Genomic DNA, 15963 nt, shown 5'->3' on the forward strand with positions numbered 1-15963 from the left:
TTTTTATTATAAGGATGACTCTTTTTATTAAATATTTACAATTACTAATTTTATAGCTAATAATCTTGTTACATTGTAAAATAATTATTTGTCGGAATTGTGTTTGTTAAATAAATGTAAGCAGTAAAATTACATACATTTTATAATAATAATAATATATATATTTTTGTTCTAATAAACTTCCGGAATAATCGGTTCGGTGTGAAAAAACAGATGCGAAAAAATATATCTAAAGATAGCCGCTAAAAAAAAAACCTTAAGGATAGGTAATTTAGAAAATTACTAATTAATTTGCCATGTGCTTAATAAAAAGTAGCATGTTTTATATCTTTCTAGCTATAAAATTTTGTGAAATGATTTGTTAACATCATACTATGATTATATCTGTCAATCCATTATGCCAAGATACAATCATCATACTATTTTGCGCAATTCAATTTCTTTGATGACAATTAATTATCAAAAAGTATATCATTTTATAAAAAAGTAATTAAAAAATAATTAAGCTTTTTATAATATATGATGTAGAAGGTAAATTTTAGATGCCGGTATCATCTAAGAATGATATATTAAGTTTACTGAATATTCTCACAATAACAACAATAAGTTATTCATAATGAAACTTGAGAAAATTGAAACAAACATTGTTATAATCAAACATCGGTTTTCTTTATGGATATTTGAGCTAATACAACTAAAAACTGTGAGTATTGATAGATGACCCCTGTATCAGTTAGCTATTACATCACAACCAGATGGGGTGTCTTTATCCTTAAAATCCCCCTCTGTTAACTTTTCATAACATGTTTACTTACCTTATAAGGTGATTGATTGAAAAAACTCATTAGTAAATTACATAATTGGGAAGTCAACTTCTCGCTTTTTTAAAAAGGTCATTCTCCAGTTCGGTATCTTTCTATTATTTCAACTTTATAAATCAATGTTTTGTCGGCAATAATAAGTTATAAAAGTGTCCGACAAGATGTAAAGTTATGACTCCACCTTTATCTTTTAGGGTGGAAGAATTAGAATATAAATAAAGATGAATATATATAACATTATTCATATACATTTTATATAAATAAAAAAAAGAGTAATAAAAATTTTTAATAAACAATATGGTATTATTAATTATTATTTTAATTATTTTAATGACTAACATATTGAATTGTCAATATAATAATCCAAATCAAGATGATTTTTGGATTACTGGAGAAATTATTTCTATTAAATGGAAAAGAGGATGTTTAAGTTCTGAAAGGTGTACTAATCCAAGATTTCAAATAAATTCACAATTATTAGATGATCCTGATATTCAAAGACTTGACTTTCCATTGACTACTGCTAATACAAGAACAATATATTTTAATAATTATTTTCCAAATGGTAAACCTCATCTATTAACTTTATCTATGAAAATTATTGGAGTTGATCCTCTATATAATATTCCACTTGATTGTGATAAAACAATAAATGTTCGTGTTTTTGATATTCCTTCTAATGGTATTCAAAAAGTTTTGGAAGAAGATGATGAAAGACCATCTATTTTGGAACTTCAGGCAAAATGTTTTACAGCAATAATTCAAGTAAAAAAATATGAAATTTTATGTCCATGGTGTCCAAAAATTGAGAAGATAGAAGAAAAAAATATTAATGATAATTTACCAGTTAGTCTTGCATTAGGACAACTAGAAATTACACAAACAACTTTTTATTACATAATAAGTGTACTTCTATTAGCTATAATTTTATCCATAATGGCTATTATTTTTCTATTTATTAGGCAGAGAAAATTAGCAAAATCAAATGTAATACCCTCTAATATTACAATTTATCCACAAACTAGGCCATCATCAAAAACAAAAATTGGTATTCATAATGATGATGGGGGTTATGAAACAATTGATGAAATTGAACATTTAACAAAATTACCTTTTTATAATCGTACTATAACTCCATCTTCGGGATATACCTCTTCACAAAACTCTTCAACATCAATATATAGAAATAATCAATGTGCCGATATAAACATAATTGCTAATTACATATAAAATATATAGTAAAATACTTTTCCGGTGATCTCATTTATTTATATGTATATATTTTTAAATAAAACTTTTATATATTAAACTTCCTGTTTTGACTTTTATTTACGTAATTACAAAAACATCAATCAAAATAAATATACCTCTTTTTTAAATTTATCGGCATTCAAAAACATCCCGCAGTGAGGATAAAGATAAAAAAATTAATCTAACTTCACCAGAAGTTTTAACTAATCTTCACACTAGGGAACCATTTATTATTGAAATATATCTTATCTACAACTTTATGATTAGTGTAAAATTACTTGTTAACAGGATAATAAAAATAAAATATATAAAGATTTCCCGTCTCAAAATTTATTGTTACTAAATAATTTAATTGTTTATGCCATTAAAAAGAGAATAAAAATGTTTAACATTTATTATCCAAACAGTCTTTGAAATATAATAATAGTATTGTTCTTACCATCATCTTAACTTTAATTCAAGAGTTCTTTTTAATATCCACTAAACAACACTTTATTATGCCAACAATACTGTTTGAAGTTTAATTACTCATACCGATTCTAAAGGATACTTTACACTTCTAGCAAATATCGGTACTATTCAATTTCTTTACAGTCATTTTCTACTTCAAAACTTAGTATAATAGTTTTTGAAACACTTAACGAGAATCTATTTCACAAAATAGTTTTATCATCTCATAAAAAATTCTTAATTATGAAACTTTTATAGCATTTCTTGGTACTTATGATTTTATATTCAACATTTTTAAATTATTAAATGAAAAAGAAATTTGATTTTTTTATGTTAAATTATTATATACTAAATCATAATAAACAATTTCAAAAAAAGTTATCATTTTTTATTACTAATAACACTAAAATTATTTTTCTTTTTAAAATAAGTAATAAAAAAAAACCTAAAAAAAAGGTGATTGATATAAAATTTCTATTTTCTATAATCAAATTAATAATTTAAGAAAGCAATACTTTTAAAACAAATCACTAAAATATTTAAAATTAGTTTATTTTTAAAAAAATTAAAAAAAAACTTATTTTTAAAAAAAATTATAAAGATATGGTAAGAGGGTGATAAATTAAAAGTAACCTTTATTCATTTTCAGGGTAACGGCAAATATGAAAGAATTCACTTTGCAAAGATATAAATATATTAAACTATTTATTTTTAAATAAAATATCTAATACATGTTAAAAATTATCAAATATCTTTTATCATTAATTATCAGATACCTCTATCAATCATCAAATAGCTTACAGAAAAAAAAATATATATAAAAATTTTTGTGATAATTAAATTTATAAATTTAAGTTAATGGCAATAAAAAGTAAATAAATTAAAAAACAAAAACAATATGCTAATATTTTACAAATTAATAATAGTTCTTATAAAAAATATTGAAAGCTTTTTATATCAATTACAAATCTATTGCAAAAATTTCATTTTTATTTTTGAATTTTTTTACAAAAGTTTAATTTATTTTATTGATATAAATAAAAAATATAAAGCTCACTAAGTCAAGCCTTGCGGGCAAGAGTGTGCGAAGTAGGCGCTTGTTTTAAAATAATCAAAAATTAATGATAAATTTAAAAAAACGCAAAAGCAAGAAATATTTTTTGAAATAAACAACTTACATAATAGTAACAATATTTTTTAAATTCATAAAGTTATTTTACATTAGTTTATTTTTTTTTGTAAGAAATCTTAAACTTGAAATATGATAAAAAAAAAAATTCTAAATATGTACTCATAATTCGAAATGGAAACTTTAGAAATAAATAAAATTTGATATGCTAAATTTTTTAAATATTATTTGCGTCTAAAAATATTCTTAATTTGTAACTTTTCTTGAAAGAGAACATTTAGTAATTTAATTGTACCAAATCATTTATCCATATAACAATAATAAGTAAAGAACTGAAAATTATTTGGAAATAAAAACTTATACGAAAATGAAATAAAAGTTAAACACAAGAATTTGTTTGCTAAAATTTTTAATGCGAAAAAAGTTACAATACAAATACAAAAACAAAAAATTTTTTTTAAATTTTATTGTCACCAAACTTCTAATACTCCACCAAAAATATATCATACGAAAGTAAAGATAAAGCCAATCAACTTCATCTAAAATGTTTAACGGTAATGAAAAGATTCTTTAGAATATGCTTACCTTTTAAAAAAATTTATAAATCATACATTTAATGTTTGATTACTTCTAAATATCATTCCCATATATAAAATATGCTTCTACAGATACTATTACTTAGTGATCAAAAAAAAATCTTCTTATCAAAAAGTATATCTTAACTAATCTGTTTTCGTTATATTTTATCCTATTTTTACAGTGAGTTTAAAAGTATTGAAAATTTTATAAAACAGTTATCTACAGTTTTGCATTTATTTACAAAAATTATACAATATAAACAAATTTTGATGAATGTTATAAGGTAATAAGATATGTAGGATTCAAAAAAAAAGTTATTTAACATCATAGATTAGCACACAGGAAAGAAGCCATTCCAGGAGGTGCACATGATAAGGTTAAAAAAACTTAAAGGTACTTCTTAAAAAAAAAGTTAATGTAAATAGTAAAATTTATGAGCGTTTTGAGCGAAATACTATAAATAGATTCAGTAAGAAAAGAAACTAGAGCTAAAAGTTATAGTTTTATGTCTTTAATATCTACTAATGTCTTGAATGCTTTAAATACTTGCATATCAAAAAGTCACAGCTAAACAACATGAAACAGTGTGGTATAATTGGATGGCATCAGAATGTGTTTTTTTTTCTCAATGTAAAATGGGTGCCTCAAATTAAAAATATTTTAAAAAAAATTAGACAACTAAAAAGAAGACTTTCTCTCATGTAGTACTTCTGGAATTGAAAAAACTCTCATAGTTAAAGATTCTAAAAGTCATGTAGTCAAAGGTTTCTAACGAATTCGTCATCTATTATAACATTAAAGCAAAAGGAAATTTTTGTGAAACTTACTTGATATCCTTTCATTGTAACAAGACATTGTGATCCTTTGCTGATCCTCCACTGCCATGTTCTTCTCTGCCATGTCCTCCAGTGCCTTGTTCTCCAGTGCCTTGTCCACCACTGCTTTGTCCACCACTGCCTTGTTCTCCACTGCCTTGTTCTCCACTGCCTTGTCCACCACTGCCTTGTCCACCACTGCCTTGTCCTCCAGTGCCATGTTCTCCTCTGCCTTGTCCTCCACTGCCTTGTTCTCCACTGCCTTGTTCTCCACTGCCTTGTCCTCCACTGCCTTGTCCTCCACTGCCTTGTCCTCCACTGCCTTGTCCACCACTGCCTTGTTCTCCACTGCTTTGCCCTCCTGTGATTTGTCTTTCTGAAATAAGTTTTCTATGATAATAATTCTATACTTACATTTTTTTGCTGATCTTTCTGTACAGATACTCCACTGCCTTGTTCTCCACAGCCTTGTTCTCCACTGCCTTGTCCATTACTACCCTGTCCTCCACTGCCTTGTTCTCCAATGCCTTGTTCTCCACTGCCTTGTTCTTCTCTGCCATGTTCTCCTCTGCCATGTACTCCTGTGATTTGTCTTTCTGAAATAAGTTTTTTATAATAATAAATAATATACTTACATTTTTGTGCTGATATTTCAGGTCAAATCCTTTACTGCATAGTCCTCCGATGCCTTGTCCTCCACTGCCTTGTTCTCCTCTGCCTTGTTCTCCTCTGCCTTGTCCTCCACTGCTTTGTCCACCACTGCTTTTGTCCACCACTGCTTTTGTCCACCACTGCCTTGTTTTCCACTGCTTTTGTCCTCCACTGCCTTGTTCTCCACTGCTTTGTCCACCACCGCCTTGTCCTCTTCTCTGCCTTGTTCTCCTGTGCTTTGTAATCCAAAATGACTTTGAATTTTCTAGCAGTAGAAAAGCTAGACTGATTTTTTTAAAAAAAAAAGGTTATATTTATAATATAATTAATATTCAAATTTACTATAATTTGAATATTATGATTTAATTATTATTATTTCCGTAATACAGATTATGGTAATTTTGATTTTTCTAATTGTTAGAATTTTGTATCAAGATAATTAAAGAAGTAGAATGTGTGATAAACTTTGAAAATTTCACGGTATTGTTAAAAATATATTATTGTCTAATTTGTAATGATTAACCAATATACAGTTTACACCAGTTTGAAGAACTTTTTACAATGCTTTTCAAAATCTCTTTTTTTAAGATCTAAGTTCATTTTTACTTGAGATCTACTTAAAGAATTAGATAAAAAAATCACCTAAGCTACAAATTTAATTAATTAAATAATATATATTCTTCTATAAGCTGTGAGCTTGTTTTGTAATTTTAAAAATTATACATATATATAAATATTAAATTCTTTGTCCAATTCAGTTTTATTTTGAATAATATAAATTAATAATTAATATTCATGAAAAATTTTTTTAATTTTTAAAAATACTACGTAAGAAATATTTTTTAATAAAAAATGGGAATCTCTTTTAGTGTCACTGACGTAGTGAATTAGCAAAAATTATACATATATATAATATTCAATTTTTTTAAAAAAAGTTTTAGTTTATTCGTGGCTCTAAAATTATGTTAGATATTGCATATAAAAATTATTTATGATTCTATTTTTATACTTTTTTAAAATGTGTATGCGTATTTCAAAAAACAACTGTAGTAGTCAAGCTGATAGCAGTATTTTAAAATATAATTAGTATATGTTATATCATCTATGTTTTGTGTTAATTGTGATATATTAAGATACAAAAAATAGTGTAGAAAGGTTTTTATAAAATCTTCTATTATATTTTGTTACTAGAAACAAAATTTTATTAATTTTTATAATAATTAAATTTTATTTAAAATTTTTATAATATAAGATGTTTTTTTGATAAGAATTTAGTATCATCGTACTACAAACTTTGATCTCTTTGAAATCACAAATATTATAAATTTTTAGATGTCATTTTTATGTCACAAGTGTTGTAAACCTTATACTGAACCTGGAAGTAATCATGCTCTGTATACCACTAATTGTGGGCATTTAATTGGTCATTCCTGTATAATGGAAGTAATAAATAAATCTACTAATGAAAGAAATCAGTTCAGTTGCCATGAATGTTATAGAATGTTAAAAAGAGTCGATTGCCATCCTGTTTATAATATACCTGATGAAGCAAGTACTAAATATTTATGTATTTAATTATAATATTTTTTTCAGATTTATAAATTAGCATTAGATAGTTTTAAATTAAAAAGTGATTTAAATGATGAGTATGTTAAAAAACAATATTTAATGGGAAATTTGCAACGAAAACCAATAATTTTAAAAAAATGGAATATATGCTTTGAAGGATCTTTACAAGCATATGATATTTTTAATGAATATATTGTAACTATTTTCTATCGTTCAAAAGTACATGAAAATAGTCAGTTACTACGAATAATTAATATGAGAAATGGAATATGTTTTTATTCAAAAGTATATAATTTCAATTATTGTACCACTGTTGCAATAAACAAATATCGAGAGAATGTTTTAGAATTTTGTGTTGGTTATTTAGATGGAACTGTTAAAATTTTTATTTTTAATATAAAAGGATCAAATTTTCGTATCAAGCATGGTGAATCTTTTCATGAAAGTGCATCAATTCAGTCTATTTGTTATTTGAATAAGAATAAAATTGTATACTCGACTGTTGGAGGAAACTTAATTGTTGTTGGTACAACTAAACAATCTAAAAAATGTGACTTATTTGAAAATAGTTCCATTGAAAAATGTACTGTCAAAAATCTTCAAACGTTGACAGATGATGCTTTCTTAGGTTTAGCTAACAGTAAAATTTATGTGTTTTCAAAAAACCGGAGTCCATACAATATTATTGAGGATAACGAAAATGAAATTATCAATTATACTGTGGAACCTCTAACTAATTTGCTCACTCTACTTTGTCGGAAAAAATTTAAAAGTAAAGAATTAGGTGAATCACTACCTTCGTATATTTTATATGAGATAAATGAGACAATTTTGGAAATTGATAGTAAAAAGGAGAGAGTTTACCATACTTCTAAAATTAAAACTATAAAATGTCAAGAAGATCAAATTCAAACTATTTTTAACCCAGGCATTTTTTCTATGGAAGAAGGAAGGAGATCTTCGTTGCATTCATTTATACCAGATGTAAAAAATAAATCATTAAATATTCATTATCTATTTTTCGATGAAGTCTCTACAGAACAGGGAACCTTTGAAAATTTAGACTCTTGTATTTCTGTTGAATGTATTAAAAAACCACAAATGTTTCTACCAAATATTTATAAAAAGAGAATGGTTGTAATATTTCAAGAGAAACTTGCTGTAATTGATTTCTACTATCCTATTTTTGATGAATAGAAGGAAAAGTTGTGAATCTCCTACAAAATCGTTTTGTTAGGTGAACTATAATATCTTATTTGTACGTATTTTATTTTGATTATATAGTAATAAATTCTTTAATTATACATTAATCTTATATTTTTTATAAGAACTTCTACACAAACTATTATTTTTACATTAAAGTAAATATGAAACTTAATTTTTGAAAATATATAACTTGGTGCCAATTAAAACTATATTCCAAAATGGACTAGAAAAATGATTAATATTGTTGATGTGAAAAAAATTACTGTCTCGACAGTAACCGTTTCGTGTAAAGACGTTTCACACGACAATGAAATAAAAAATTGTGTAATCTAATTTTAATCTTTGTTTGTTTAACTTTAATTCATAGAAATTTATTACTTTTCACAAAAGACCATTTTAATGATGCCTAAAGCTATGTTTAAGTTCTATTACCTTTTGATTACTAGCGTTAACAAAAGAATATTATATCATTAAAATTTTTTCAAAGAATTTTTACAAAACAAAAAAATTTAAATTTTTATTTTACATTTTATTTGTAGATTTGTATAATTTATTCAAATTTTATTTTCATTATAAAAAGGACTAGAACATTCTACCAAGATCATTTTATTGTATATTATTACTATCTACTATTTTTTCCTTTTGTAAAAATGTCTTTTGTATGTTTTATTTGTTCTGAACCATTTACAAGTCCAGGAACAAAACATTCTTTATATGCAACTAATTGTGGTCATTTAATTGGTTTATCATGCATGGAAAAATGGAAATCAACTTTATCTGTTGATAATTTTAAATGCCCTTATTGTCTTAATAAGATGACAAAAGAAGATTATCATATTATTTATAATATACCAGATGAGGTAAATATTTTTTTAGTAAAAAATTTGTGTATTTAGACATTATAGATTTTTGATCCTATAAATGATGGATCTGTAAAGACGTTAATTGGTACCAATAAAGTTACAGAACAGTATCTTTCAAAAAGATTTAAACAAGTACCTATATTTTTAAAAATGTTTAATGAAAATATTGATGGAAATGTTGAATTATTCGATGCTTATTATGGATATATATTAATTGTTGTTGTGTCTTTACCGAAGAAAAAAGATTGTCGATTTGTGAGAATTCTTTCTTCTCATTCAGGAAAAGAATATTTTGCGAGATTATATGAGCAATCACCACTTACTACAGCAGTTTTTAATAAATGTCGAAAAGATGTTATTGAATTTAGTATTGGATTCAAATCTGGATATCTTCAAATTATTACATGCTCATTAGATTTATCTGAGGTTATTTCTAATATTGGATATTATTGTGATCGTGGAAGTATTTTGTCAATATCTTTTATGGAAAAAGATCAAATTGCTTATTCTGTGGAAAAACATGGTATTATGGTTTCTAAAACAAATGTATTTGAAGATATTAATTGGGCAAATCTTAAGGATTCTGAAAGATGCCTTGTTACTGATCTTCAAAAATTTACAGATAATATTTTATTAGGTATAGTCAATAATTCTATTTATGTCTTTGAGAAGTATGAAAATTCATATGCACTTTATCATGATGTTGATAAAGAAATTATTGGTTTTACAGTTGATTTATCTACAAATATGCTTGTAGTTTTCTGTAATGAAGATGAAATTATTGAAGGAAAAAGAATTAGATCTCATTTCTATGTATTATGTAAAATTAAAGAAGTTATGTCTAGACGAGGTAAACGGTTAACAAGAAATAAATATGATACATCTGTGATTGAAATTATAAAAATTAATAATAATTATTTGGAAGTATTTGAAAATATGGAAGTTATGTTTATCAAAGGTGATGAAAGGTTTGGGATATATTCATTTTTACCCAATATTAAAAATAATGTACTTGAAGCTATAAATATACAAAATGGAATAAAATGTTTGTCAGTGGAAGAACTTGAAAATTCAAGTAAATGTCGTGGAGTTCTTTGTATTAATGAACCAATTATGTTATCACCGACATTTTTTAAAGCAAAAATTGCCGTGATATTTACTGATAAATTGGTTGTACTTGATTTTTATTGCCCTATTACGGATGATTAGTTCTAAGTAATTTAATTTTTTTTTTAAAATGTATTTTTAAATGTATTTTTATTGTAAATAATTTACTAATAAATAGAATAACATCATGATGTTTAGTAGCTTCATGTTATTTGTTTATACATAAGTTTTATCACAAATTAATTTAAAAAAAATTGACAAGTAAAATACAAAATTTTTTAATGTGGCTTACTTTAAAAATGAACTATTTTAATTTTTTTTATATTAAAAAAAAATATCACTAAAGATTTGAATTCATCTTTTTAACTATTCCAGTAGAATTCTTACAACGACTCTTTGTTATTACAATACTCATCGTTTTGTCATTTTCATTTTTTTTTAAATTATAACTCATTATCAACTGTAATTATATATATATAATGCTAAGAAAAAGTTTTTCTCTTTTAGCTAGTTTGAATTCATTTAATAATCCTGANATATGACTATTAGGGATATACTTAGCATATTAACTATGAGGGATATTACAATAATTGTAAATAGTCAAATAGATGAAGATATTTCCATAATTAATTCAGCTATGAAGTATAATGATGATTTTGTTGTCAGGACACTTAAAAACTTTTAACTGTGAAGAAAAAAATTACTAAGAACAGGTATTGATAAATTGTAAATATTTTTTATTTTAATGTAAAAATAAATTTTTATTCTGGTATGATTTCTAATTAACTATGAATAAATTATTTAAAATATTTTCTTTTTATATAAAATCTGGAAAAACTTTAGTTTCAAATTTTTATTTAAATGGACAATCAAAAGAATTTCTTAAGAATAATGAGGAACTTATAATAAAAATATTATAAAAAATGTTATTTACCATTGACAATGAATGGAACTTTTTTTATATTAAAAAATTTATAGAAAATAGATACATTCATGATAAATGTGTAACTGTAAAAATTATATAGTAATATTTTTCAAAATACAACCACTATTTTAGAAAATGTCTAACTACAAAGTTGTTTTTTTTTAATTAAGAAAAGGTAAAAAGTAAAGAAACAATCTTTTATTTTTGATAAGACTTACAAAAGTAATGATTGTTTTATGTTAAGAAAGATTAATACATTTAATAATAGTAATAATGATATATTTTGACACAAGATAAAATAAAATATAAGTAGAGGCCAATGATAATAATGTTGGAACTTGTTAAAAGGAAATATTATAAACAGATAAGAATGGCATTAAAAATAACTTAATTCACGCACTCATATATTTTTATAAATTATATATATATATATCTTTTTCTTAATTATAAAATATTAGACATGGTTTATCGATATTTCTTATTGTATTTTTACATACAATGAATATACTAATTATGAAAAAAATTTTATTATATATCTTGTAACTTTTTTTTTACGATAAATATTAAATTTTATTATTATAATTAATAAATGGAATATAGACAATAATTACCGCTTATGTTAATACATTACATTGAAATTAGAAAGCAGTAGTATGCTAATATGATATATATTACCAAAACATTCGTCACATCCATTACAATAGAAGTTTAAAAAAGTTTTAACAAAAATTTTTTTATTATATTTAAATTTAAAAGAAAAATTTACATAATTAACTACAATTATCATAAAAAAATTTAAGAAGAATTAAAAAAATTGATAGTAGATTTTTTAATAAAATTTTTATCAAAAAATTATATTCTTTTATTATTTATTATATTAATTAAAGAATTATATTAAATCATTATTGAATTCTTAAAAAAAATTTATACATATATTTAATATTCAATTTTTCAGATAAAATTTCTAATCCATACGTGACACTAAAAGAGATTCCCATTTTTTATTAAAAAATATTTCTTACGTAGTATTTTTAAAAATTAAAAAAATTTTTCATGAACATTAATTATTAATTTATATTATTCAAAATAAAACTGAATTGGACAAAGAATTTAATATTTATATATATATGCTTAATTTTTTAAATTACAAAACAAGCTCACAGCTTATAGAAGATTATATATTATTTAATTAATTAAATTTGTAGCTTAGGTGATTTTTTTATCTAATTTCTTACGTAGATCTCAAGTGAAAATGAACTTAGATCTTAAAAAAAGAGATTTTGAAAAGCATTGTAAAAAGTTCTTCAAACTGGTGTAAACTGTATATTGGTTAATCATTACAAATTAGACAATAATATATTTTTAACAATACCGTGAAATTTTCAAAGTTTATCACACATTCTATTTCTTTAATTATCTTGATACAAAATTCTAACAATTAGAAAAATCAAAATTACCATAATCTGTATTACGGAAATAATAATAATTAAATCATAATATTCAAATTATAGTAAATTTGAATATTAATTATATTATAAATATAACCTTTTTTTTTTAAAAAAATCAGTCTAGCTTTTCTACTGCTAGAAAATTCAAAGTCATTTTGGATTACAAAGCAAAGGAGAACAAAGCACAGGTGGACAAATCAATGGAGGAACAGTACTGGAGAACAAGGCAGTGGAGGACAGGGCAGTGGAGGACAAGGCACTGGAGAACAAGGCAGAGGAAAACAAGACAGAAAAGAACAAGGCAGTGGTGGACAAAGCAGTGGAGGACAGGGCAATGGTGGACAAGGCAGTGGTGGACAAGGCAGTGGTGGACAAGGCAGTGGAGGACAAGGCAGTGGTGGACAAGGCAGTGGTGGACAAGGCAGTGGTGGACAAGGCAGTGGTGGACAAGGCAGTGGTGGACAAGGCAGTGGAGGACAGGGCAGTGGTGGACAGGGCAATGGTGGACAGGGCAATGGTGGAAAGGGCAATGGTGGACAGGGCAGTGGAGGATCTGTACAGAAAGATCAGAAAAAAGTGTAAGTATAAAATTATTATTACAGAAAACTTATTTCAGAAAGACAAATCACAGGAGGACAAAGCAGTAGAGAAGCAGCAAAGGAGGACAATGACTTATTACAATGAAAGGATATCAAGTAAGTTTCACAAAAATTTCCTTTTGCTTTAATGTTATAATAGATAACGAAATCGTTAGAAACCTTTGACTACATGACTTTTAGAATCTTTAACTATGAGAGTTTTTTCCATTCCAGAAGTACTACATGAGAGAAAGTCTTCTTTTTAGTTGTCTAATTTTTTAAAAATATTTTTAAATTGAGGCATTCATTTTACATTGAGAAAAAAAAACACATTCTGATGCCATCCAATTATACCACACTATTTCATGTTGTGTAGCTGTGACTTTTTGATATACAAGTATTTAAAGCATTTAAGACATTAGTAGATATTAAAGACATAAAACTATAACTTTTAGCTCTAGTTTCTTTTCTTACTGAATCTATTTATAGTATTTCGCTCAAAACGCTCATAAAATTTCACTACTTACATTAACTTTTTTTTTAAGAAGTAACTTTAAGTTTTCTTAACCTCATCATGTGCACCTCCTGGAATGGCTTCTTTCCTGTGTGCTAACCTATGATGTTAAATAACTTTTTTTTTTGAATGCTACATATCTTATTACTCTATAACATTCATCAAAATTTGTTTATATTGTATAATTTTTGTAAATAAATGTAAAACTGTAAATTTCTGTATTATAAAATTTTCAATACTTTTAAACTCACTGTAGAAATAGGATAAAATGTAACGAAAACAGATTAGTTAAGATATACTTTTTGATAAGAAGATTTTTTTTGATCACTAAGTGATAGTATCTGTAGAAGCATATTTTATATATGGGAATGATAATTAGAAGTAATCAAACATTAAATGTATGATTTATAAATTTTTTTAAAAGGTAAGCATATTCTAAAGAATCTTTTCATTACCGTTAAACATTTTAGATAAAGTTGATTGACTTTATCTTTCCTTTCGTATGATATATTTTTGGTGGAGTATTAGAAGTTTGGTGACAATAAAATTTAAAAAAAATTTTTTATTTTTGTATTTGTATTGTAACTTTTTTCGCATTAAAAATTTTAGCAAATAAATTTCTGTGTTTAACTTTTATTTCATTTTTGTAAAGGTCTTATTTTTAAATAAATGTCAGATCTCTGCTTATTATTGTTATATGGATAAATGATTTGGTACAATTAAATTACTAAATGTTCTCTTTCAAAAAAAGTTACAAATTAAGAATATTTTTAGACGCAAATAATATTTAAAAAATTTAGCATATTAAATTTTATTTATTTCTAGAGTTTCCGTCTTGAATTATTAGTACATATTTAGAATTTTTTCTATCATATTTCAAGTTTAAGATTTCTTACAAAAAAAACTAAACTTAAAAGATTTCTCTTAAAAAAACTAATGTAAAATAACTTTATATATTTCAAAAATATTGTTCCTATCATGTAAGTTGTTCATTTCAACAAATATTTCTTGCTTTTTCGTTTTTTTTTAATTTATCATTAATTTTTGATTATTTTAAAATAAGCGCGCGCCGGTTGAATTTTAGATGAGGTGTCCCCTTATATTTTTGATTGAAAACTACGTTAAAATTATTTTTTTTTAAGTTATTTCTTATTAGTTAAAATACCGATTGGTAATTATTTGATATAAACGACAAAATAAAATAAAATAAAAGAAAATTTTTTTTAATTTTCCTAAAAATTATTTTTTAATTTCTTTAATTTTCTTAAAAAATTGATGTTTTAAAATTTTTTTCTTTTTTCTGATTCCCCGTGTTTTTTTATGCTAGAAAAACTGAAAAAAAGTGAAAAAAGTTTATTTAAAAAAGTTATTTGAGGGGACACCTCATCTAAAAGAAATCGCAAATAGATATTTTTTAGTTTATATCTTAAAAACAAATGATTTGATTTTTACACTACTTATTTCATTTAAAAGAAAATCTAAAACAGCATTAATTATTTTACATTTTTTTACCCCAACACACAAAAAAAAAACGCTCATTTTTTATCCTCTTAGATCTATCTAGTACATGCAAAAAATCATTGTCAGTCCTCGTTATTTTATGAATATTCATATTTCGAATTCAAAAATTCGTCTATTAAAATGTGTCTTTTGCGCTAAACGATACGAAGCTTTTCTATATGTAAATATAAAAAAGAGTGCTATATTTTTCAAGTATTAAATAAAAGTTTTTATTATTTTTTAGCAATTTTAATAAAAAAGTTAAATAATTCTATTTAAGTTTTTCTAAAATTATTATAATTAACAATTTAATTAATTACACTAAATCAAAACTTTTTGTTTCTCTTATTTTTTAAAAATAATTATACTATAAATTAACCTCACTTAAAAAAATATTTAACTGGGAGTAAGATTAGAAATCATACTTCAAATGATTATTAAAACATGTATAAAAGTTTATGAAACCGAATAAATATTATTTTATGTATTTTAATTATATCTTCTTAACTTTAAGTAATACTATATTTTATATATTTAATTGTCTAATTATAAAAGTT

At 24.2% G+C, this 15963-nt stretch overlaps 5 protein-coding genes across 5 annotated transcripts in view; 4 read left to right on the forward strand and 1 right to left on the reverse strand.

Annotated features, from left to right (window-relative positions):
• Positions 1–1151: 1151 nt before the first annotated feature.
• Positions 1152–2051, forward strand: SRAE_1000210100 (Hypothetical protein; the record flags this gene model as incomplete). The annotated part of the gene is made up of 1 exon (XM_024649136.1): positions 1152–2051. One exon carries the CDS (start codon positions 1152–1154, stop codon positions 2049–2051), a length of 900 nt encoding a protein of 299 aa, XP_024503044.1.
• Positions 2052–5068: 3017 nt separating this feature from the next.
• On the reverse strand, positions 5069–6296 carry SRAE_1000210200 (Hypothetical protein; the record flags this gene model as incomplete). Its single annotated transcript, XM_024649137.1, has 4 exons — positions 5069–5421; positions 5495–5641; positions 5716–5976; positions 6257–6296. 4 exons carry the CDS (start codon positions 6294–6296, stop codon positions 5069–5071), a joined length of 801 nt encoding a protein of 266 aa, XP_024503045.1.
• A 732-nt stretch (positions 6297–7028) lies between these two features.
• On the forward strand, positions 7029–8462 carry SRAE_1000210300 (Zinc finger, RING/FYVE/PHD-type domain and WD40/YVTN repeat-like-containing domain and WD40-repeat-containing domain-containing protein; the record flags this gene model as incomplete). Its single annotated transcript, XM_024649138.1, has 2 exons — positions 7029–7244; positions 7290–8462. The coding sequence occupies 2 exons, from the start codon at positions 7029–7031 to the stop codon at positions 8460–8462; spliced, it is 1389 nt and encodes a 462-aa protein (XP_024503046.1).
• Positions 8463–8702: 240 nt separating this feature from the next.
• On the forward strand, positions 8703–10543 carry SRAE_1000210400 (Zinc finger, RING-type domain and Zinc finger, RING/FYVE/PHD-type domain-containing protein; the record flags this gene model as incomplete). Its single annotated transcript, XM_024649139.1, has 3 exons — positions 8703–8795; positions 9011–9331; positions 9377–10543. The coding sequence occupies 3 exons, from the start codon at positions 8703–8705 to the stop codon at positions 10541–10543; spliced, it is 1581 nt and encodes a 526-aa protein (XP_024503047.1).
• A 2075-nt stretch (positions 10544–12618) lies between these two features.
• SRAE_1000210500 (Acrosomal protein SP-10) overlaps positions 12619–15963 on the forward strand; it is a gene marked incomplete at both ends in the record, with an annotated part of 4216 nt that continues 871 nt past the window's right edge. The window contains 2 exons of the mRNA XM_024649142.1: positions 12619–12658; positions 12939–13392. Of these exons, the coding sequence (XP_024503048.1) occupies positions 12619–12658; positions 12939–13392 (494 nt within the window). The remainder of the gene's footprint in view (positions 12659–12938; positions 13393–15963) is intronic.

This window comes from Strongyloides ratti, assembly GCF_001040885.1.
Source record: "Strongyloides ratti genome assembly S_ratti_ED321, chromosome : 1".
Classification (NCBI taxonomy): Eukaryota; Metazoa; Nematoda; class Chromadorea; order Rhabditida; family Strongyloididae; genus Strongyloides; species Strongyloides ratti.